Below are 22,683 nucleotides of genomic sequence, written 5' to 3' on the forward strand. Positions count from 1 at the left end.
AGTCCTGCATAACTTTTTTTTCCAGGTTATGTGGGGTATTTATCTTCGACTTACCAGAAGAATTCAAGAAGGAACAGAAATTCACAAGGGGCCATCGTCTTGAACCTAATAGCGAGGGGCCCCAAGACTTGGATGGAGAACTGGACTTAGGTTTCAACCGTGACCTAGTATTATGTTCAGTGAAGTGGAGTTTCGCCTACCACTGCTGGATCACCTTTGGGTGCTTCAGGGCACATTTATGGTACAACTTAGACTAGTGACTAGAGACCAAGCACTAAAGACACGTCATACTGATCTGTGACTGACATTGGCTTTCTGCAAAATCTTGTAGTTTCCGGTGGCTATTCTTAAGGTGAGGAATCTGCCATTAGAATATCCATCAGAAATCAAGGACCCACAGCATACTACTTTTCACCCTGTTACTAGGAAACAGCAGAGTTATAGCAAGTATTTAAAGATAAAACAATGATCAACTGATCCAAGTGCAAACTAGGCATTTACTAATAATCACAGAATTTACAGGTGTTTTAGTGGATCCTTACCGAAGGTTAAAGTGAGAGTCACGGACATCTTTCCCATTGAGAAATAAAGCATCCAAGACATGGATAGCACTGATCTTCCGCTGAGCCTTTCCCTGCAGGTAGAACAGAAATTTTTTTTTGAAGGTAAGGAAATGTTACCCATTTGTAATAGTAATTCTCCTACAATTTCTTTTTCGATTAAAAATAAATCAATTCAAGATGAAAATCCATTCAATTGTGAAGTGAAAATAAACAATGCTCTGTATCTTCAGATATTAGTGCCAAGTTGGCTTTAGGATCCTAGAATGCTATGTAACAACAGCGTTTCTAAAATTTATAGAGTAGTCTGTAGTTGTACCCCACGCTTCTAAAACAAAAGGACGTTCAGAGATTTGCTTATGAGTCTGGGGTACATATCCTCACTGAACAACTACCGGAACAGGCTCTTTCTCTACAAAAAAGGCTTACACTGAATTGTTAGTTGTTTAGGAATAAGGGCAGAATGCTCTTACTCTAATAACTATTGTAACACTGTAACAGAGTTGCCTTACAGTGTAGTATCTGTTCTTTTTTAGCATGTATTTAATAGTGCTTTAAATAAATATACAGAGCTAGCATCTCAACTTGTAAAGCATTGTGAAACCAGACATGGACTCCTGATCTCTAGGGAGACAGTGGAAGGGAATCAATGTTCTGATTTCAGTTACCAAACTGGGAGGGCGGGGCTCTATTCTGCACCCTATCAACGTAAAACATGGTCATAAAGGAAACGCTGCAATCCCTTTTTTCTTTTCTCTTCCTTGCATTTGGGTGGACTGATACTGAAGTACTAATACGACTTCTAACATCCTTCACATGCCTGCTGAGTACTCCGGCTCACCTTTATGAAGAAATCATGCAACGCAGGGCAGCAGATAAAGTTGCTGCATTGCGTTGCATGCGTAGGAGAGAGCAGTACAACGCAACATCTACTACAAAGTAGCACTATTCTGTTCTCTCCATCCGCTGGTGCACTTTAAGCTGCCATATTGCAATGGTGTCTGTGTTGTCCTAAGCATAGTTTTTGTGCTGGAAGGGGTCCCTTCTTGTAGATAAACTATGCTTTAAGGCACTTCTTCCTCTCTCTGTATATGTGCTGTAGAATGCAGGACACATTCAAAGAGAGAAAAACAAGGAAAAATAAAAATATTTCTCCTTGTTACACCTGCCTCAATGAGGCACAGGATTTTGGCACAAATCCCTGTCTACAATGCTTAATAGATACGGATTTGAATCAAACCCCATGGATGACTGCATGGGACCACTTATGCACCACCCATGGAATTCCCCTTCCCCAAAAGTAATGCAAGATGAACAACAACAGTTCCATGTCATTTGAAATGTGTTCTTTTACAGAATTCAACAAACAGGTGAAAATTCAGAAAATCTCAAAACACAAATGCATGTTCATTCAATTATCGGTCCATTAATGGATACAATCATATAGATTCAATTCGGCCTTTGTGTCAATACATTTGTGACCCTGGCCTGGTTATAGGTCATCATCAGGACTGTTAAAATTCATACGAAGCAGCAAGCCGTATACTGGCAAAAAATGAAAAGTAGATGCTTTAAGGATATCGTGTAAATTGGTGTCTCCAGAAAATATGTATTGAAAAAAGGCTAAACATATATATTCGCTATATCCGGTACAGCAATCTGAATCTACAAATGAACCGGAAAAAAATCAGTGAGCATTGAATCAAAAAACTGTGATCCTATCACCAGAAAGTCTGGCACCATTAAAAAAAATATGTTTCACAGAAGGTTGCACCAGTAAGGACTCTGCGAAACAAATCACTACACCTGGTGGCAGCTGGCAGCTGGTTCGCGGCTGCAGCGGTGCTCGTGGGCTCGCTATAATTTTACTTTTGCAGATTTTTAAAACTGTTATTTTGTGTTCTATTCTTACCTGGCTGCAGCTCCTCAAACTCGACCCCAGTTGATTCCCTTCCATGGCCCCCACCTGTCCTCCCACTGTGTTCCCGCCTCACCGTTCTTTGGAACCTGCCCAGACTTCTAGCCCAGGAGACACCATCTCTGCTTGTCTTTTAAACACCAGATCAGCGGTAAAACACCAACTGGAACTTTACGACCTTTTAGACAGCCACAAACCCGATCTGCTATTCTTAACTGAAACCTGGTTCTGCCCCGATTCCCTCCCTAATATTATCGCACTCCTCCCTTCCACTTACTACGCATTACGGGCGGACCGACCGCCGGGCAGGGTAGGCGGACGAGTTGCTCTGATCGTCCGGTCGGACTTTCATTTCCAAACCCTTTCCTGCCCGGCCATTAAGGGAACTGAGTGCTTGGTGATGCGTTCAGCGTCTTTTCAAACCCCCGTGACCTGCGTTCTTGTCTACCGCCCTCCCGGTTCTGCCCCTCATTTTTTTGTTGAGTTTGAAGAGCTACTGGCCACATTAATAGTCAATAACTCCTCTGTTTTAGTCCTCGGTGACTTCAATTTTTGGCCTTCTGACCCTGCAGAAGACACAGCATCCAGGAATTTCACAGATTCCCTTCTTAGTCTTAATTTTATTCCTCATGTATCCACTCCCACTCACTGTAAGGGCCATACCCTTGATCAAATTTGGTCTTTGAATACTCCAGTCTCCCCCTCCATTATCACTCCTTGTCTGTGGTCCGACCATTTTTTAATTTCGTTCACTCTAAACCTGCACCAACCCAAGCGTCCAGCCCTCCCCAGGAACATCTGGGCCCGCAATTGGAACAAGGCAGATATTCCTGCCTTTTGTTCCACTCTTCAAAATTTCTACCCGTCCCTGGAGAAACTCCCCCCATCATCGCAGGTTGCCACTATCAATGATTGGCTATCCAGGTCCTGTAATCAGGTTGCTCCCCTGAAACGCGTCGCTGTGAAACGCGCCCACAATGTACATAAATGGTTCTCTGATGAACTCAAGGCTAAGAAGCTTGCTGCTCGCCAGGCTGAACGTGCATGGAGGCGTTCGTATTGCCCTATCCTAAAAACCCAGTATTCACTTCTGCTCAATGCATACAAAAAGGCAATCCTCTCAGCCAAGACTAATTATTTCTCCGACAAAATACTTTCAGCAGGAAACCAGTCCAGAGAAATTTTCTCTACTGTACATGAGCTGGCTCTGCCTGACAGAACCACTTTAAAACCTCGGCCCTCTCAAGTTCTCTGTGACTCCCTGAACAACTTTTTTGTGGAGAAAATTAAAGCCATTAAAGCCAACATACCCCCACCTCCCCCATTCCCCCCGGCTCCTGATCCCCCCCCCCTAATAGGTTTTACCTTGACCACATCCCTCTGTTGACTGTAGTGACGCTGTCTTCTCTGGCGGCGAAAGTTAAATCTGGCTCTCCTTCAGATGTCTGCCCAGCGCCCATCCTGAGAGAAATTTTTCGGGCCTGCCCTGCTCCTCCTTTGACATTTTTGAATGACTCTTTAGAGATTGGTGTAGTCCCAAAGCTTCACAAATCAGCAATAATTATCCTTCTCCTAAAAAAACCCGGTGCTGACCCCGCCTCCCTAACGAACTACCGTCCTATCTCCCTTCTCCCTTACCTGGGAAAAATTTTGGAGTGCCACGTCGCCGCTGCCCTCAGTTCTTTCATGGAGGATAGCGGCTACCTGGCCCCCTGCCAGGCCGGATTCCGCCCCCGCCACTCCACCGAGAAGGTTGTGGTTTCGGTCCTGGACAGCCTAAGGGAGGGAATGGACAGAGGCCAACCCCAGGCTTTGGTCCTCCTTGATTTGTCCGCTGCTTTTGACACGGTTGACCATTCCATCCTTCTCACCCGTGTCAGGGCAGCAGGCATCAGGGGGCCCACCCTGACTTGGCTAACCTCCTTTCTGAGGGATCGCACCCAGGCGGTCCATCTAGATGGGTTTTTTCTTCTCCACTCAAGGTGCACTGTGGTGTTCCTCAAGGCTCTTCCCTGTCCCCTCTTTTATTCAACCTTTATATTCTCCCTCTCATCTCTGCTCTCCAACAGCTGGAGGTCACCGTCTTTAACTATGCGGATGACCTTCAGTTGATCTTTAACCTTTCGCACTCTTCTGAATCCATTTCTAATTTCCATTCAATCATGATTTTCATCAGGGACTAGATGAACTTTAACCACCTCAAACTCAACCCAGATAAAACTGAGCTGGTTTTGACTGGTGGAGCATCCAGTCCCTGGTCCCCCACGTTTTGGCCCCCTGCACTTGGTTTCCCTCCTTCACCTTCTCATTCTGTTAAGACACTCGGGATCACGCTAAATCAAAACTTAACTTTGCACTCCCAAATTAGTACGGTGGTGTCCTCCTGTTTTTACACCCTCCGCACTATTAGGAAAATCTCGAGTTCTTTTCTGTGTCTGCTCTCAAACTCATCATGATGGCCATGGTCCTGTCCCGGCTGGACTACGGTAACATCCTGTACAATGGCGTCCCAGCCTATGCTCTCCGACGCCTACGGCTGGTACAGAACCAAGCGGCACGCCTTATTTTCGGCCTCCCTAAGTTCCACCATGCCACCGCTGTACTTAAGAACTTGCACTGGCTTCCCATCAGGGAGAGGGCTCTTTTCAAACTGGGTTGTACTGCGTTCCAGGCCCGAGCTGGCCCTGCCCCAGCCTTCATAAACTCGGCAATCTCCAGTTACACACCTGCTAGAGAGCTTCGTTCCTCTTCTCAATCTCTCCTCTCTGTTCCACGTTTCAGGAAGATGAAGATGGGGGGGCGAAGTTTGCGGTTCTTGGTCCCATTTTCTGGAACTCTCTCCCCCCCCCCCAACGTCCGCTCCATCCCACTTTATCATGATTTTCGCAAAACCTTAAAAACCTATCTCTTCCTGCAAGCCTTCCCCGCCTAGTCTCCTCTTAGCTGCTATTGTGTGTTCAATAGTCCTAGCGCCATGAACCCGCGAGGTAAAAGTGCGCTTTACAAGTGTTTTTAAATTCAAATTCAAGAACCAAAAATTGACCTTAACTAAAAAAATCTGGAAAAATCAGGGAAAACTAAATAACCAAAAATAAATGAAAAGCTGTCTGTTTACCAAATATGTTCAACATACCTCAAAGTACTTCAATCAACAAGGCGAGAAAGAATTAGCCTGCTGAGCACTGATGAACATTCAGCCAGATGGCAATACACTGTGACTCACAGAAATAGCTGCAGCAGTTGGCATTCCAATAAGAAGCAGGCAGCTCAAACAGCATCTTTTAATTACAAAATAGCCGACCACAGCCTCATGGGTAAAAATTAAACAACAAGAAAAAAGGACTAGAAAACAGGGGAAAAAGACTGCCAATTTGGTACAAAAACGTCTTGAAAAAACTGATAAACCTGCCAACTTGGTATAACCAAAACCTAATTGGAAAAGAGAAAATAATGCTGATTGGTAAAGAAATATCAAATCAGTTTGATATTGTAAATTTAAAGAAGAGAAGCACAACTGAAAACAGATTTTAAAAAAGGCAAAAGGTTACAAAAATTCCTTCATAGAGAAACAGTCCTGCCTCGCCATCATAAGGGAAATGAGCAAAAATTACTAAACTTGATCATTAATCAATGGTTGCTGTTAGAACTGGGGGTCTCTAGTTGGCAGAGGTAGGTACCTCAGTCCAAATAGGGACCCTTGCTACTAGTCAAGGTAAGGAGGATACACTCTTTAGATAACCCCTGCTCACCCCCTTGGTAGCTTGGCACGAGCGGTCAGGCTTATCAAAAGCAATGTGTAAAGTATTTGTACCAACACTAACAGTAACACAGTGAAAACACCACAAATTGACTCAACACCAGTTTAGAAAAATAGAGTTATTTATTCTAAACTTAACAAGACCAAAACGACAAAAATCCAAGATACACAGTTCAAGAATATGGTTTCAAAAGAGTTCTTAAGGTTGCGTAAAAATAATCCACATATGCATCACGTTTTAGCCAACAGTATGCGACAAAAGTTCTAAGTGAAAGCTGCAGCGTTCAAAAACAAGGGATGCGTCACTCCTGAGACCCTGGGGAGGCGATGCGACAACCCCACTGGACGCAGCGGGTGTGTTGCAACGAATCTGGCCTGTATGGGGAGGGAGGCGATACCTTGTATGGATTCCGGTGCGCAGGTTTCGTAGGAAGCGTCTCGCAAAAGGTACGATGCGACGATCTTGGGGACGGCGACTATCTCCGGTGCGGTGGCAATGCGCAGTGCAGCGTCGATCTTCTCCTCTCGCAGCCCCTCATTGAGATGGCTCTGCGACGACTCTCGCAGCGACGTGATACGGTCCGCAAGCAGGCGGTGCGACGATCTCACCCAGTGACGACAGGCTCTGAGACGATACTCGCAGCGATGGTACTTTTCCCCGCACCGGAGCGATGCGTTCCGCAAGCGAAGGATGCGTCGGTTCTTGCAGCGGCAACAGGCGCTGCGACGATCTCTATCTTCGCGGCAGCAGGAATTTCCACGCACTGATGGGGATGTGCTCCGCAAGCGGGCGATGAGTGAAAATTTGCAGAAAGTCTTTGCCATTTTCTTTTCCAGCTTCCCAAGCACAGGTACAACTTCCAGAGGGACCACAACTGGCCCACAAACTCTGGGAAGGACAACACTCTCTCAGTAGAGTTCAGGGAAGGTGGGGGTGAAGTCCTTTTGTTCCTGGGACTTCTTAAGAGGGAGCCAGCTCTGCTCAGGCCCTTGGAGATCTCTTCAAGCAAGGGGACACAGCACAAGTCCTCCTCCTCTCCTTGGTAGTAAAGCAACTGCAGGTCAGCCCACAAACACACAGCAGGACAGACCTTCCTCTTCAGTCTTCCAGCTTTCTCCTTGGCAGAGGTTCCTTCCTGATTCCAGGATGATCTAGTTTTCTGTAGTCTGGGGTCCTATACTTATACCCCTAAAAGTCTTTGTTACCTTTGTGCAGCAGGGCTCTGCGCCCGGTCTGAACCAGTTCTGGGTGTTCCTTGAGCACTTTGATTTCCTGGCCTCTCCTTTCCTTTCAGAGAGGGGGGCAGGGTCGTCAGCCGTCCAGCAGGAGGTGGAGCCAGCATTGTGGAAGGCAGGCACAGCCCAATTCAGGCCCAGGTGCTACCCCCTCCCACCACTCTAGATGCAGATGGAGCTATTCAGCCCAAGGATGGCCCACACAGCCTCTGGGAGCCACCCAGCCCCTGCCACTCACAAACCAGACAGTCAATTCACAAACAGGCCAAGGCACAAAAAAAGGTCAGACAAGAGAACAGCCACTTCCTAAAAGTGCTGATCTCAAACACAGGATTTAAAAACCACCTTTCCTAAAATATGTGTTACTAAATTCTAAGTTCAGGGATACCAGACTTTTATGTCCTATCTTGCTCCTATGGGAAGATATGCAGGTAACCACTGTAGCCAGCATTCCCCATGATAGCCTATGGGCAAGATAGCCTTACGATAGTGAAAAACGAAAATGGCTGTAATTCACTACCAGAGCATGTCACCTGCACTAGTACATGCTCTACCTTTCACATACACTGCACCCTGCCCAAGAGGGTACACCTTGGGCCTTCCATAGGGGTGACCAATGTGTACAGAAAGGGAAGGAATAGGCCTAGTCAGTGGGGACACTGGCCAGGTTCACATGGCAGTTCACAGACTGCACACAGGCACTGCGGTGGCAGGCTTGAGACACCATTTTAGGGCTACTCATGTGGGTGGCACAATCAGTGCTGCAGGCCCACTAGTAGTATTTGTATCACCAGCCCTGGCACGGTGCACTTTACTAGGGACTTCTTGGTGATACAAATATGCCAATCATGGATAACCAAATACAATAAAAATTTTACACAGGGAGCACTTGGCACTTTCACACTGATCAGGAGGGGCAAAGTGCCCAAAGCATCTAAACCAGTAAACACAAACTCCAGCACAGCTTCAAAAATACAGTAGAAACCACGCCAAAGATGCCAGGTCTAACAGTTGCCTATTCATATTTACGCTTCGGGGCAAAATATTTAGAAATAGTACATACAAAGTTATGCAGTTACAATAAATACATCTACGCTAATTATAGAACCAATGTACACGTGCACTACTAAATTGTACCAGTCCAGAAATAACTAAAGGATATATTTTACCTACTGGGGGTTGCCAGTAGGTAGTTATAGTTAGGACCCATTTTCCATAGGAAATCCCCAACATTCTATTTGGAGTAACTTTGTCGACGGTTGACGCCTCTTTGCAAAATTTTCAAAACTGGTGGGGCGCTCCGGTCCGCTCCTATCCTGAAAGTCTCGGGTGATTTGTGAAGCGGGGACCGAGAAAAAAGGGGGTCCCAAAACGTGTTTTCCCCATGCAATTTTCCATAGGAGCCTTTCAACGCGGCTACAGCTCGAACTGCTGAACGGAATTACAACAAATTTGGCAAAGAGGGAGTCCTTAGTTTAGACTTGTGCCTTTTGCTTATATGGTGTAAATCTGTTCAGTAGTTCCTGAGAAAATGACATTCAAAAGTACATATATATCTATGGCCGCGCAGGATCCACGCATCCTGAGCGCACCCTAAGCGCACCGTCCCGATCGCGCGCTGAATGCTAATTGGCTGTCAAGTGGTTGTCAACATTCGAAACCAGGAAGTGTTGGCAGCCATTTTGTGTCTCGGTAGAAGCGAGGGACTAGAAATTAGTGGAATAAGTGTTCAAAATATATAAAGGGGGCAGGTTAGAAATATTTTGATCCTGCCGTAAACAAAAAATAAATATAAAACGGAGCTTCTTTTATAATTAGCCCCCGGGGATGCCAAATTCCGGGGGCACATTTTTTAAACAAATGGGGGGCCCAGAGGGGCTCCCCGGGGACCGGCACCCCCCTGGGGCTACGAAAATAAATCTTTGGGGGTGGGGGGCTCCAAGGCTCCCTCCCAGCAAAATTTGTGGTTGCCCCCCCCAAACACCAGGGAACACCACCCCCGGGGCATTGTGTATTGTTGGAGGGGGGCCCCCCTCCTGGAGCCCTTGATGGCCCTGGGGACTGCCACCCCCCAGGGTCGGCTCCTGCAGAGTCCCGGATGCCCACCCCTGGGGACACTGCATTTTGCTATGGGAGGGCAGGAGTCTTGCGGCACCCGCCCTCCCATAGCAAACTCGGTTTGGATTTTGAAAGAGAGAGCAGGGAAACCTGCTCTCTTTTTCAAAATCCAAACCAGATTAGTTTTCCACACGGGGGGCTGCATGTTAGCAGCTCCCCATGTGGAAAAGCAATGCCGGCTCCCGAAGGACGCGGAGAGCCGGCTGGGACCGTGAGGGCATAGGGGCTCCCCCCACGGTCCCCAACGTTTTATATAAGCCCTGAGGATGGGGTCCCCGGGGATAATAGAAATTAGTGATAGGGGCTATTTTTTTTTTACGGTAAAATTAGGAGCGCGTCACTCAGCGCGGCCCCCTGGTGTGTACGCGTTGGATACACGACTCATAACGTGTAGGGTGCGTGACTCCAGCGCATTTGGTGCACAACCTCTACGCGTTGGGTGCGCGACGCCAAGAATTTTTTTAAAAATATTTTTCAGATATACATCACGCTTTTGTGTTTAGTTCTTGGGTGGCTCTAAAAAGAGCCCTTGTGTTTATTGAGAGATTTTGGTACCTACTACTAAGTCCCTATGCAGAGTCTAAAGTTCAAGAGGAAGACTCGGTTACCCTCATCTGTAAAATGTACACCATCTCTCCTATAGATGCAATCCATATTGAAATGCAGATTGTTGTGGTAAATGGACCCCATCCTATAATGTCGGAGAAAAGCAGAAACAGATTTATTGACATGTTTCCTAGTTTTCTCAATCTGTGGACAAAATTGATTGGACCAGTTCCATTTCTGCCTTTGACATATGTTAGAATAGACAAAGGCAGTTTGGGGAAAAGTGCCATAATTTCTGTAAAGGTGTCCTCTATAAGTATTTCCAGACCTACCCCAGTGAAAGTGCCTAGGTCATTGCCACCACAGTGCACAATTCTGAGGTCAGGGTGTTGGAGATGCAAAACGAATTTAACCAATGTGATCAATTGGTGCCACTTTAACCCTCTCTGTCCAATCCATTTAATGTCTACACTTGGCAAAGCTAGGTCTTTGTCCATGCCTCTGTTTTCTGCATACCATCGGCTCCAGAAAATATAGCTGTGTCCTCACAATCCACACTCTAAGCATCTTGAAGGGAGGTCTGGATGCACTCAGATGGTCTCTGTATGTGAAATGGCAGTTTGAGAAGTGAGATTTTTCTAAGATACAGTTTTGAAAAAAGAAAATAATTCATTGGCTGTTTAAAAACATTCTAGTCTGAAAAGCAGGGTGCTTGTTTCTGTTTTTTAAAAGCATGTTTCTTATTTGTTTAGAAAAAGTATTTGAAAGGAACATTACATAGGATACGCTGATATTTTGAAAAGTCAAGCACACAATTGCTGTTTGGATTAGCAACATTGTGTGTTGAACTTATGAGCTATGAGTTCAGTTAAGTGTTCCATGATCTGTTTCTAAGGTAACAGGCAGTGAGCAGATTGGGGGTAGGGTACACATTTATGTCACTTGGAAAGGGCTGAAATGTGTAACCAATAGAAATGTGTGTTAGCTTTTGAATTAATGTGGGAAGCAATGTGATTTGATATTTTTATGTATATGTATGCAGAATGAGAGGGAAAGCTTGCCATTCTTTTGGTTTTGCTAAGAGCTGCAGAGTACAGAGATTCTGTATAAGAAAATCTGGTGTGTGACTGACATACTTCTTAATCTAGAAATCAATTTGAAAGGTAACATTCTTTTGTGAGAGGTTGTATGTGGTGTGTTAGTTTTTAATAGGATTAACATTATTGTTTCTCTTGGTAAAGTCCAGGGAGTAGTGTAGCTTGTCTAGAATCACTTTGTGAGACTGTGTTCTAAAATATGTGGAATGTGTGCATTTATGTCACCTGTTTTAGACTACTAAATGTTTTTTGCTAAAGTGCAAGGGATGCTGTTATTTGTCTAGAATCACACTGTGAGCCAGTGTGCATTTGGGAAAACTGTGAGAATCATTTGGTTGCTTGATGTGTTTGCAGACACATAAGTGCTTAAAAAACTTTTTTGTTGTGAATTAGAAAATAGACATTGATTATGTATTTGGAAAACGAGTTAGGCTTTAACACTGAAATGCAGTGCTAAAATATGTGAAATGCATGCAGTCACCTTAGTTTTCTAGATCAGTTAATCTGTTTTGATAAAGTCCAAGAGATAGTCTTGGTTGTCTAGAATCACACTGTGAGTCTTTGTACATTTGGGAACTGTTGTGGGAGAAGCCTGTGGGTGTTTCATGTGTTTGCGGATATATAACTGGTTAAAGACTTATGCTGTTGCCAAGTTTTGGTAGAATTTGAAAGCAGTTAGTGCTTATGTATTTGCAAAATGAGTAAGGATTCCACAGTACAGTGAATTTATTAAATCTGTGGAATGTGTGCAGTTATGTCACCTGTTCCACACTAGTAAATGTTTTCTGCTAAAGTGCAAGGGATGCGGTTATTTGTCTGGAATCACACTGTGAGTCAGTGTGCATTTGAAATTGTGACAGAATGAATTTGTTGCTTGATGTGTTTGCAGACACATACGTGCTTAAAAACCTTTCTTGTTGTGAAGTTTTGGTAGAATTAGAAAATAGAAATTGTTTATGTATTTGGAAAATGAGTTAGGCTTTAACACTAAAATGTGGTACTGAAATATGTGAAATGTGTGCAGTCACCTTACCTTTTCTAGACTAGTGAATAGTGTTGCTTGTCTAGAATCACACTGTGAATCTGTGTGCATTTGGGAACCATTGTGAGAGAAACCCTGTCACTGCTGTTGCAATCCTATAGTGGCCCATGTACTAATCCATTCACTAAAATAAAACTCAATCAATTATGAATTCACCCACTGTTTCTCCTTATAGTATTGTAATAATTCAGTCAGTATACTTGTACGCATGCAGTAAGCCAGGATTTAGGGCACAGACTGTTTCATACTCCTATGCACTATGCATGTAGTAGTCGGACCATCTTCACACTTGTGTTTCAGGCCTACAATTCCCCAGTTAGTGTCCATACACTCCAGCAAACACCCTGTGAGTGCTGTTGCAATCCCACAGTGACTCTTTCAGTGCCATGTACTAATCCATTCCCTAAAATAAAACTTGATTAATTATGATTTCACCCACTCTCTCTCCTTATAGAACTGTAATCATTAAATAAGTATGCATGTTAGCCCCACCGGTTGCGACAGGGGGACCTAACGGGGTACCAATACGGATATGTAGACGTCCAGTTGATCTCCCACCTGATTGTGTACCTTACGTTGTGGTGTTAACTAATGTCCCGATCTTAACCCAGCCCCCAAATGACCATGAGACAGCAGATTCACTGAGGAATAAAACTGTCTCCTGGTTAAATCGTCACTGTGGTTATCCAGTTGGCTACTCTGACCAAATCATCTCTATCAGAAGAGTCAACTGGATTGGTAATACCAAAAAAGTCTGTGGAGGGGATTGTGTGATAATCAATTTCAAGCACCCGCAACATGTTGCGACTGTCTTGCTTAGAGCAGCCGCAATCACACTGTCCGAGACAGAAGTAGTTGCTAGACCATTGGGCTACTTTTATAACAATCTAAGTAGGCAACCTCCCGTTAACGGTAAGGAGAGGGTATTGAGTAATTTTACCTATCCATCTCTGGTAAATAGACCTGTGATGCCTAACTTTTGCCCAGGTCTACAAAATGGTTTATCCACCCCACCAACGCCTATGGGGAATTCTATGTTGGGGGGGAATCATTATTTAATACATACCCCCAACCCATTTGTCCCCCCAGGTACCCCTATGTTTGATAGTAGATTGGTTTACCAGGTTCCAACTCAGAACAGGTTTCAGTCCCTGAGTTATCTAGATCAAAATGACTGACATGAGGCTGACCTATTAAGTGGTGCAGTAAATAGTACTTTGAACAATGAAGTAATTACGCCTAGAGATGAATTGGGCAATGATGTGCAATTGGACTGTACATTGTCAGGGGATGAAGTCTCACATTTGTTACCTAACATAGAGCCTTTTAATATAGGGAATAACATGTCCATATCCAGTGTTGAACAGCTTATTGTTAGTCAGGAGAGAGTGAAGGTAATTTGTCACATCGCCAGCTGGAATATTGCTGGAATTGCGGCCAAGGAGGATGCGTTAGGATGGAAGGAATTTGTGCATCTATTTAATATTTTTTGTCTACAGGAAACCTGGTGCAAAAAGTTCAAAGGCATTAATGGCTATGTGTCATATGAGCTACCAGCATCACCTTCAACCCACGGAAGAGCTAAAGGAGGGTTGATGGTGTTGATTTCAGTCAAATTACCCATCTCAGTGAAAAAGTTTGTTAATGTGGGGGCCCATTCACAAATTTTATGGCTTACACAAGAAACTGGCAGAAATATTCTTCTGATTAATTTCTATAACAATTGTTTTGATGGCACTAGACATGTTGCAATTAATGAATTAGATACAACACTGAGTAATATCGTGAAGAATTTTAATGGTGTATTTGAATTTGTTTTTGTGGGGGATTTTAATGTTTCTGTGTGCCCACTTTCCACTGAGAAGGTATGCGGTGTGTATAACCGACTGGGGGAAGCTGAAGTCCATTTTCCTCATCACACCTATGGGGAAACCTTGAATAATTTTCTGGTACAATATGACATGGAAATTATGGACAATGCTAAAAATGATATGGATGAAAATATACCAACTTTTATAGGAAGGGGCGCCAACACGATTATCGATTTTATGTGCATGTCTTCAACCATTGCTCCGTTATGCCCCATGCCTAAGGTGATTGATATTATGTTAAGTGACCATAACTGTCTGACCACCGAATTAACTTTTTGGGAAAATGTTTATGGTAGTGAACAGGATATAATTGTTAACATTGAACCCCATAGACAGAATGGATATAGACTGAGGTGGAAGGGAGAAAAAGCGGAAATAACATCAGACTCCATCATTTCTAGTTGTGTGTTAGAGATTGTGGCAATATTAGAACAGGATGAGGCCTCGTCTGACAGTGTTGACCACTTTAACAAAATGAACTCAATCATCAACAAGAAGTTCACTAAAAAGGCAGGGGCAAAGGTTAGGTGTAAAAGGGGCTGGTTTGATCATGCTTGCTCTACTGCCCGGACTGATCTTAAAAATGCACTGGCTGCCAAACCAAGGGATAAGAACTTGGTGGCCCAACTTAGACAGGGATATAATATGACCCTCAAACGTAGAAAAGCAGAATTACAGCAGGAAGCCTGGGATAACCTTACCCAAGCCGCAGATACGAATAACTGTACCCTGTTCTGGTCCACGGTGAATAACCCATTCCTAAAAGATGACAAGGTCCCAGAACTCACATCTAACGTGAGTATGGAGTCGTGGATTAGTCATTTTTCCAATATTTTCGACTCTAGTAATTTAACAGTTTCACATGTAGAAGGCTGGCCAATATTAGATATTACTATTGAAGAAGTTATGGCTAGTATAAGAACCAGTAAAGGAGGTAAGGCCCAGGGCCCGGATGGCGTTCCCATGGACGTGTATAGGACTGCACCGGAGATTTGGGGTCCATTGCTGACCAAAATCTTTAATGCAGCCATATGCTGTAAAATACCGCCATCATGGGAAGAGTCAATAATCATCCCCATTTATAAGAAAGGTGATCGGGGGGATGCAAAAAATTACCGACCAATATCCCTACTGGACTCATCTGTTAAAATTATGAGTAGGCTCCTCTTAGTAAGATTAGAGGAGTGGGCAGAAACCAATGAGATCCTAAGTAACTGTCAGTTTGGTTTTAGAAAAGGCCGCGGCACCATCGAACAGTGTCTGAATTTAGAGCTATTGGTAGGGAAATATACCCAGGCAAAAAAAGGGTCGCTTTATTTATGTTTCGCCGACCTTAGTAGTGCTTTTGATTTGGTGGATCACGCTATTTTGTGGGTCAAATTATTGGAAATGGGGGCACCTGAAGGCATAATATATTTTCTAGCCCGCCTGTATGAAAAGCTCCGCACCAGCGTCCGTTATGGACCCAATGGGGAATGTACGACCAAGTTTGGGATTAGAAGAGGTATAAGACAGGGGTGCGTTTTAGCACCCCTGCTTTTTACTCTTTTCATTAATGAGGTTGAATCTGCCCTGCAAGCAGTCGCTGCGGACGTCCCGAGAGTTAACAATTTTAATATACCTGTACTACTCTATGCGGACGACGCAGTGTTACTGTCAAGGACCCCCCTGGGTCTTCAACGTTTGATGGATTGTTTTGTATCTTTCATCAAAAATAGGAAAATGGTGATTAATAAGTCTAAAACATATGTAATGGAGTGCGGACCGGGAAAAGTAAAAACTAAAGGTAAAACTCAATATCTGATTGAGGGTGAACGGGTTAAAATAGTTGAACATTTTTGTTACCTAGGAATTACCTTTTCTAATAATGGGAGCTGGGCCACTGAACACAAAGTCGTCAGAACAAAGATGATTAGGAGTGCCAATGGGGTCTTCTTGTTTGCCAAGAAGTTGGGGAATAGACGTATTAAAGACATGTTAAAAATCTATCAAGCTAAATGTCTTTCTGCAGCCCTATATGGGGCAGGTGTCTGGGGTGTGTCATCTGCGAAGAGCCTACAAGTAGAGGAGAATATCTTCCTGAAAAGGCTCTTGTGCTTGCCCAAGTCTACCTCCAACTCCTTGGTCCACAGGGAAACAGGGACCCAAGCCCTGAGTGATTTGATTATGTTAAGGCCCTTACTATTGTGGCGCTCTATTTGGCTTAGCGATGGTACCTCATTGAATAGAGCAATTATCAAGGACTGTCTTTCATTGGACCATCACCTAAAGATCCCCTGGATCAAATATATTATTGAATGCTCTCAAAAGATCCTTGGGGCCAATGTGCTTGATGACCCTTATAGTGTCTCGGATATATCCAAATCTAATGTGAAAACAGTCTTTCTGAATTACTGTAATGAAAGGCATTATCTGGAGGATTCTAAGTTAACTACATGTGCACTGTACAATAGCATGAATGAACTTACCGGTTTTAGTCAATATTTGTCACAAGTAACAAGAGTTTCGCACCAGTTTGTACTAACCAGAATGAGGATGGGAGTAGTACATTATCTGGTCGCGTGCCCCAATATTAAATTGCGCCCTATTGGCCCATGTGAATGTGATAATAAAACAGAACAAAGCACTAAGCACTTTTTACTAACATGCGATTTGTATAGGGAATTACGGAAATTCTACCTGAAGCCTATGTTAAACAGATTTGGAGTGAGAAATACTACGGATGCTATGAAGCTGCTTTTTAATTTGAATCACCCGGACATTTGCTTTTTTACTGCTACTTTTCTGCTCAAAGCTATAAGCGTTAGGAAAAGTATCTGTTTTTGAAAATAACGGACTATTTTAAATATTTATTCCATCCCCCTCTGGATATTTTGCATTATATGTTTCTTTCAAATGATATATGTATTGTGTAATGAATTCTTTGTAATTAACAATTGTTATTCTATATTGTTTTTATTGTGTGCTTTTTTTAATGAAATTTTGTAAGAATTGTTAGTATCTGTAACCATGTGTGCTTTTATGGACATGTTTTATATGCTCCGAATAAAGCTTTATGAAATGAAATGAAGTATGCATGTACTCATGCAGTGAGCCAGGATTTAGGGCACAGACTGTTTCAAACTCCTTTGCACTATGCGTGTAGTGGTCTAACTACCTTCACACTTGTGTTTCAGGCCTACAATTTCTCAGTTAGTATCCATACACTCCAGCAAACACCCTGTGAGTGCTGTTGCAATCCTATAGTGACTCTTTCAGTACCATGTAGTAATCCATTCACTAAAATACAACCCAATCAATTATGAATTCACCCACTGTTTCTCCTTATAGTATTGTAATCAGTCAGTCAGTATGCATGTACTCATGCAGTGAGCCAGGATTTAGGGAACGTAGTGCTTCAAACTCCTATGCACTATGCATGTAGTGGTGTAACCAACTTTACACTTGTATTTCAGGCCTACAATCCCGCAGTTAGTATCTATGTAGAATGTGTTTGTATAGTAGTAGAAAAGTATAATTTATAAAGTTATTAATATACATTTATTTATGTTTATTTTTTACAGATATTGTTTATCATTGTTCAAATAAAGTTATCATGCCTGAGAAATTTAGGGAAAAAAACAGACAGCTAAAGGACATTTACTTGAAGAAAAGTATTGGATGACCAAGACAATGTGACAAAAAGAGAAAATGTTCTGGTAAGACCACTAACAAATGTATTAAAAGTATTACTAGACGCAGAAAGAATATTGAAAATGTTGAAAGCACTCAAAATGTTCCAAGCGCGAAAAAAAGTCAAAAAAATAGGAAAGGGAAAAAAGGCAATGTACATTTAAAGGATACAACTTATGGCAAAAGAAGAGAAAATCAATATAAAGAAATAAGTAAAAGAATATTTTATAATAGAGTAGTACATGATTTGCTGAAATAACAAGTTCTCGCGCCTCCCGCTTTGCTGGAGACGCATTGCCTGGTGGCTGGGGGCATTATACGGACTGCAAAGCCCAGGAAGAAGCGGACTAGGAAAGCGACCCGCAGCCCCTCCCTTTCCTGCACTGGGGGCCTTTAATCACCTAGCTCCCGCGTTGCGGGACGCGCGCCGGACAAAGCCTGGGCCAAGGGCGGGACCGTCTAAGCCCATCGTAGCCAGGAGGAGGCAGGGCTGGGCTAGGGCTCTAACATCGTCAATTACACACCACAACCATACCGTTCCTGCGATTACACACCGCCATAGAAGGAAGGTGAGGATTACTGTGTGTGACTGTCATCGCCTAGCAAAGGAAGTATCATTGGTGTTCCAACTCAGTCGGGCTGCTCAGATCTGCAACTTTTTCTCATTTTAGAACAGTACATTCGGGCAGAACTTCTATACCCCCAGGGTTGTTGATTTGGATATATACTAGTGTGTAGCTCAAGGTCGTCCTTGTTAGGACACTGACCAGCGACTCGTGATGACCAAAGAGAGGATTAAGCCAGACAATGTGGAAGGGAGCCTAAAAGGAACACTTGATGCCTTCTTCGTTAGGGCAGAGTCGGTCCTGGACCAAGAAATTTGTTCTGCCGAAAAAAGACTTTCTTTGGGCTCTAACATGGCTCAGAAAAGATTGTATATGGGGGGTTTAGCCAAGGTAGGGACACCGAAGGCTGTCACCCCGAGAAATTTAGACAGCAAAAATACCCCTCAGAGAGCGATCGAGATATCTGATGTTGAGGCGGCAGTAAATATGTCCCCAACCAAGGAGAGGCCAGCTTTAATGGTAAGAAATGGAGTGGAGGAGGGAGAGCCGGGCCTACCCACGGTTGTGTCTATGTCATCATCGAGGGGGGAGGGAGCAGGGGAAGAGGGGGCGGTGAGGGCCAAAGCACCAGAGACCTGTGAGCAGTCACACATGGAAACTGCAGAGGTGGTAACACGATCTAAAAGGGCGCTCCTAGATAAACAAACGACCAGTAGCGATGATACACCTGCAAGAACTCCCATAGTTTCATCCAAGAGCTCACGAGGGGGGGGGCGTAATATGGCTATTAGTAAAGCGAACAAGAAAGTCATCAGAGGAGGGTAGGCCCAAAGGGACCCCGGGAGCTACAGGTTCCTCGCAGTGCTCAAAATGCAGAGGGATGGACTTGGGTGATGGGGAGGACTCACCACTATGGTTAAGGCTGGAAACGCTAATTATCAACCAACTAGCACCACTCTATACGAAAATTAGTGCGCTCGAAGAGAAAGTGATCAGACTGGTAGAACAGAGGATGGGTCCATCCACGATAGTCACCCCCGACCTACAGAAGTTCAGGACATGGCCAGCCGATGTATTGATGGTATGGGGGAGTATCACAGCGGGATCCATCACAAAGAGAAAGGAACATCAACCATTTGGGCAATGTACAAGCAGGACCCCCGGGGTCTGGTAGAAAGGATGAAATCGGAGGGGAGGAGAGAGCCCCGCCCTGTAGGAAGGAAGGGCAGATGATGCAACAACAAAGTCGGCCGATAGACAAGAGGGCACAGTGGGGCAGGGGAGATGGGGCTGGTGCAACTAAAAATTATGTGCCAGCAGGGGGCGAGCTCGTCATGAGCACAAGGAACTTGCCTGTCATGGACCTTCTCCCAGCAGCGAGCCCATACAGAATAGTACTGACAGGGGTCCCTGCCTCAACTGAAATCTGTGAAGAAACACCCCAAATGTTAATCAATAAGGCAGCCCATTGGCTAAGTAAAAATGTTCAATTCAAGCTTGAGCACTACAGGCATATATTAATGGCAAGAAGGGTGTCCTGGATAGGTCGTAGTAGAAAGTGTTTTGAAGGAGACAAAGTGATCATAAATTTCAGATCACCAGGGCTGGTACAGGACCTTCTTGCCCACTCCTGGGGCGGCCTCAGGGGGGAGAGTGGCTCATCTATCCAATTGCTACCGCTGGGTTTCTTTTATCGGGACCCAAGGATAAGTTCCCAAAAAGAGGCTGATTGGCAAATGCACAGCGGTGCGGCTGGAATAGGGCCCTTGCCTCTCACAAAAAAATCGCTATGCCCCACTGGCAAATAGTCAGAGCTTGGAAGACATTGATTGACGCGAATGGAGCCCTCGGTGCGGTGATGCCCCCGCCGAAGCGATTGCTGCACGCAGATATTCAGGAAGTACATCAATACCCGTCCCCATGGAAAGTGACAAGGTTAGTTGTTATAAAAATGACAAAGGCCCAGATTTTAGGAACCCAGTCGTCTACCATAGGTGGTCAGATATCGCCCAGTACAATTATCACGGGCTAAGGCACTATAAAAGTTATATTGTGGAATGTAGCGGGGCTCTCAGCAAAACTAACAAACAACGACTGGGTGGCTAACATACAAAAGTTTCAGGTTATATGCTTACAAGAGACATGGGAATGGAACAGAGACCAGCTAGCCCTTGAAGGTTTTAAGATGTTTTTTGTCCCGGCAAGGAAAGGGCGGGCAGGAAGAGCCAAGGCAGGGTTGGTGATATATGTGGATCTAAAACTGAAAGGGACATGGGAAGACCTGAGCTGGAACTCTGATGTTCTACATGGGTTAAAATTACGTATGAGGGGCCAGAATATACTATTTGTGAATTTCTATAATGCTATATTACCAGGGTCACCACTTATTAGTTTTAAAGAACTGGAAAAAAGACTGGAGGGGGGGATTGACCAAGAGGGACGCAAGTACCAATGGGTGCTTGCCGGTGATTTTAACTGTCACCTTTGCCCAAACGTGAAAAATATATGGGGTGTTTGCTCCTCTTGTCCACTGGAAGAGGGCCCCCATCTAGAACATACGGCAGAGGGAAAGGAGCTTAACAAGGTGCTGGAAAAGGTATGACCTCCAACACACTATGGATTTAATCAAAGGAGGGGACGCTGGGCGGATAAATCCAACTTTTAAAGGGAGAGGTTGCGATTCAGTTATTGATTTTATCTTTGTATCACACATAGTGAATCAGGAGCTTGTGGGGGTTTGAAATACAATCGAGTGCATTCAGTGACCACAAACCCCTAGTTATTGTCCTGAGGGATCCAATAAGCCCAGTACCCAGGATAAAAGGGGTCTGAAGGGGGAGCTAGTGGCGACCGACCAAGGTAGAAGGCTGAGATGGTCCAAAATGGACGTCAACGCCTTTTATGAAGCACTAATGGCAGATAAAGACCATCATGTAGGGAGGTGCCTGAATCCCGAAGTAAAAGGGGTTGATCTAGTCAAGGCCTATGAAGGGGCAACATTGCACATTGACAGACTCCTCAGGGCCAAGTCCAGAAAAAAAGGACCGATGGAACATGGGTGGTTCGATCAGGCCTGCTCCAAGGCTCTGAGAGAGCTGAAATTGGCACTGAAATTCAGTCCTAGGGATAAAACCAGGGTTATGGCGTGTCGAGGCTTATATAAAGATGCGGTAAAGCGCTGCAAGTCCTTTCTGCAACAGCAGGCCTGAGAGAACCTGAGGGAAGCAGTAGACTTGGAAGTAAATGACCTATGCTTCCAAGACAGGGACAAATCCAAGATTGTAAATCACATTCTGGCGGAGACATGGCTCGAGCACTTTAATGGTCTATATAATCTTAGTACTCATGAGGATTGCCTAGTGACTAAGGAAGGGCCAGGAAGAGAGGAATCTATAACTTTCTCGCTAAATGAGATTAAGGCAGGCGTGGATGGATTGACCAGAAACAAAGCGCCGGGACCAGATGGTGTCTCCACGGATTTGTTCCTAGCGCATGTAGAGCTGTGGGCTCCCATTCTCACCAAAGTTATAAATGCTGCAGTGTGCACGGGCATGCCTGAATCCTGGTCGACAGCCACAATTGTTCCAATCTTCAAAAAAGGTGAAGGGAGAGCCCGTCCTGTTGCCGACCTATTTCCCTGATTGACGTGTCCGTGAAAGTTCTTGGCAGGGCTATACTTAACCGTCTATTAGACTGGGCAGAAGAACATAAGATCATCACGGACACGCAGTATGGTTTCAGGGCCGGTCATTCCACATTGGACCAATTTGTTAATCTGTATCTCCTGACGGCCAAGTACACGATAGCGAGACAAGAAACCGTGTACTTGGCGTTTATGGACCTTACAGCGGCAATCGACCGGGTGAATAGGAACAAACTATGGGAACTTATGGAGGGACTGGGAGTGGACCAGGGCCTAGCAAACATCTTGAGATCCCTACAAAGGAACACCCGTGCCCAGGGTAGGTACAACGAGGAGGGAAGCATGACAGATCAGTTCCCCTGCCCGAGGGGAGTCAGACAGGGTTGTATTCTGGCACCCTTCCTATTCACCCTGTATATCAACGGCCTAGGGAAAGCATTGGCTGGGTTGGGAGTGGACTCGCCTAAGATAGGTCATAGGGGGGTTCAGGTTCTGCTTTATGCAGACGATGCAGTACTTCTCGCCCGAACCCCGCGTGGCCTACAAATACTGTTAGACGGCTTTGTCCACTTCATGGAAAGCCTGGACCTGTCAGCAAACCTTGCCAAATCCTATGTAATGGAGGTAGGGAAGGTGCCCCCAAAGAAATATAAATAC

The 22,683-nt window shown here is 44.5% G+C and overlaps 1 protein-coding gene across 1 annotated transcript in view; it reads right to left on the minus strand.

Annotated features, from left to right (window-relative positions):
* The window catches only part of CMTR1 (cap methyltransferase 1), a 650,563-nt gene that overhangs the window by 154,936 nt on the left and 472,944 nt on the right, over positions 1-22,683 (minus strand). The window contains exon 19 of the mRNA XM_078647373.1: positions 543-634. Coding sequence (XP_078503499.1) covers positions 543-634 — 92 coding nt within the window. The remainder of the gene's footprint in view (positions 1-542; positions 635-22,683) is intronic.

This window comes from Lissotriton helveticus, chromosome 6 (genome assembly GCF_964261635.1).
Source record: "Lissotriton helveticus chromosome 6, aLisHel1.1, whole genome shotgun sequence".
Lineage (NCBI taxonomy): Eukaryota > Metazoa > Chordata > Amphibia > Caudata > Salamandridae > Lissotriton > Lissotriton helveticus.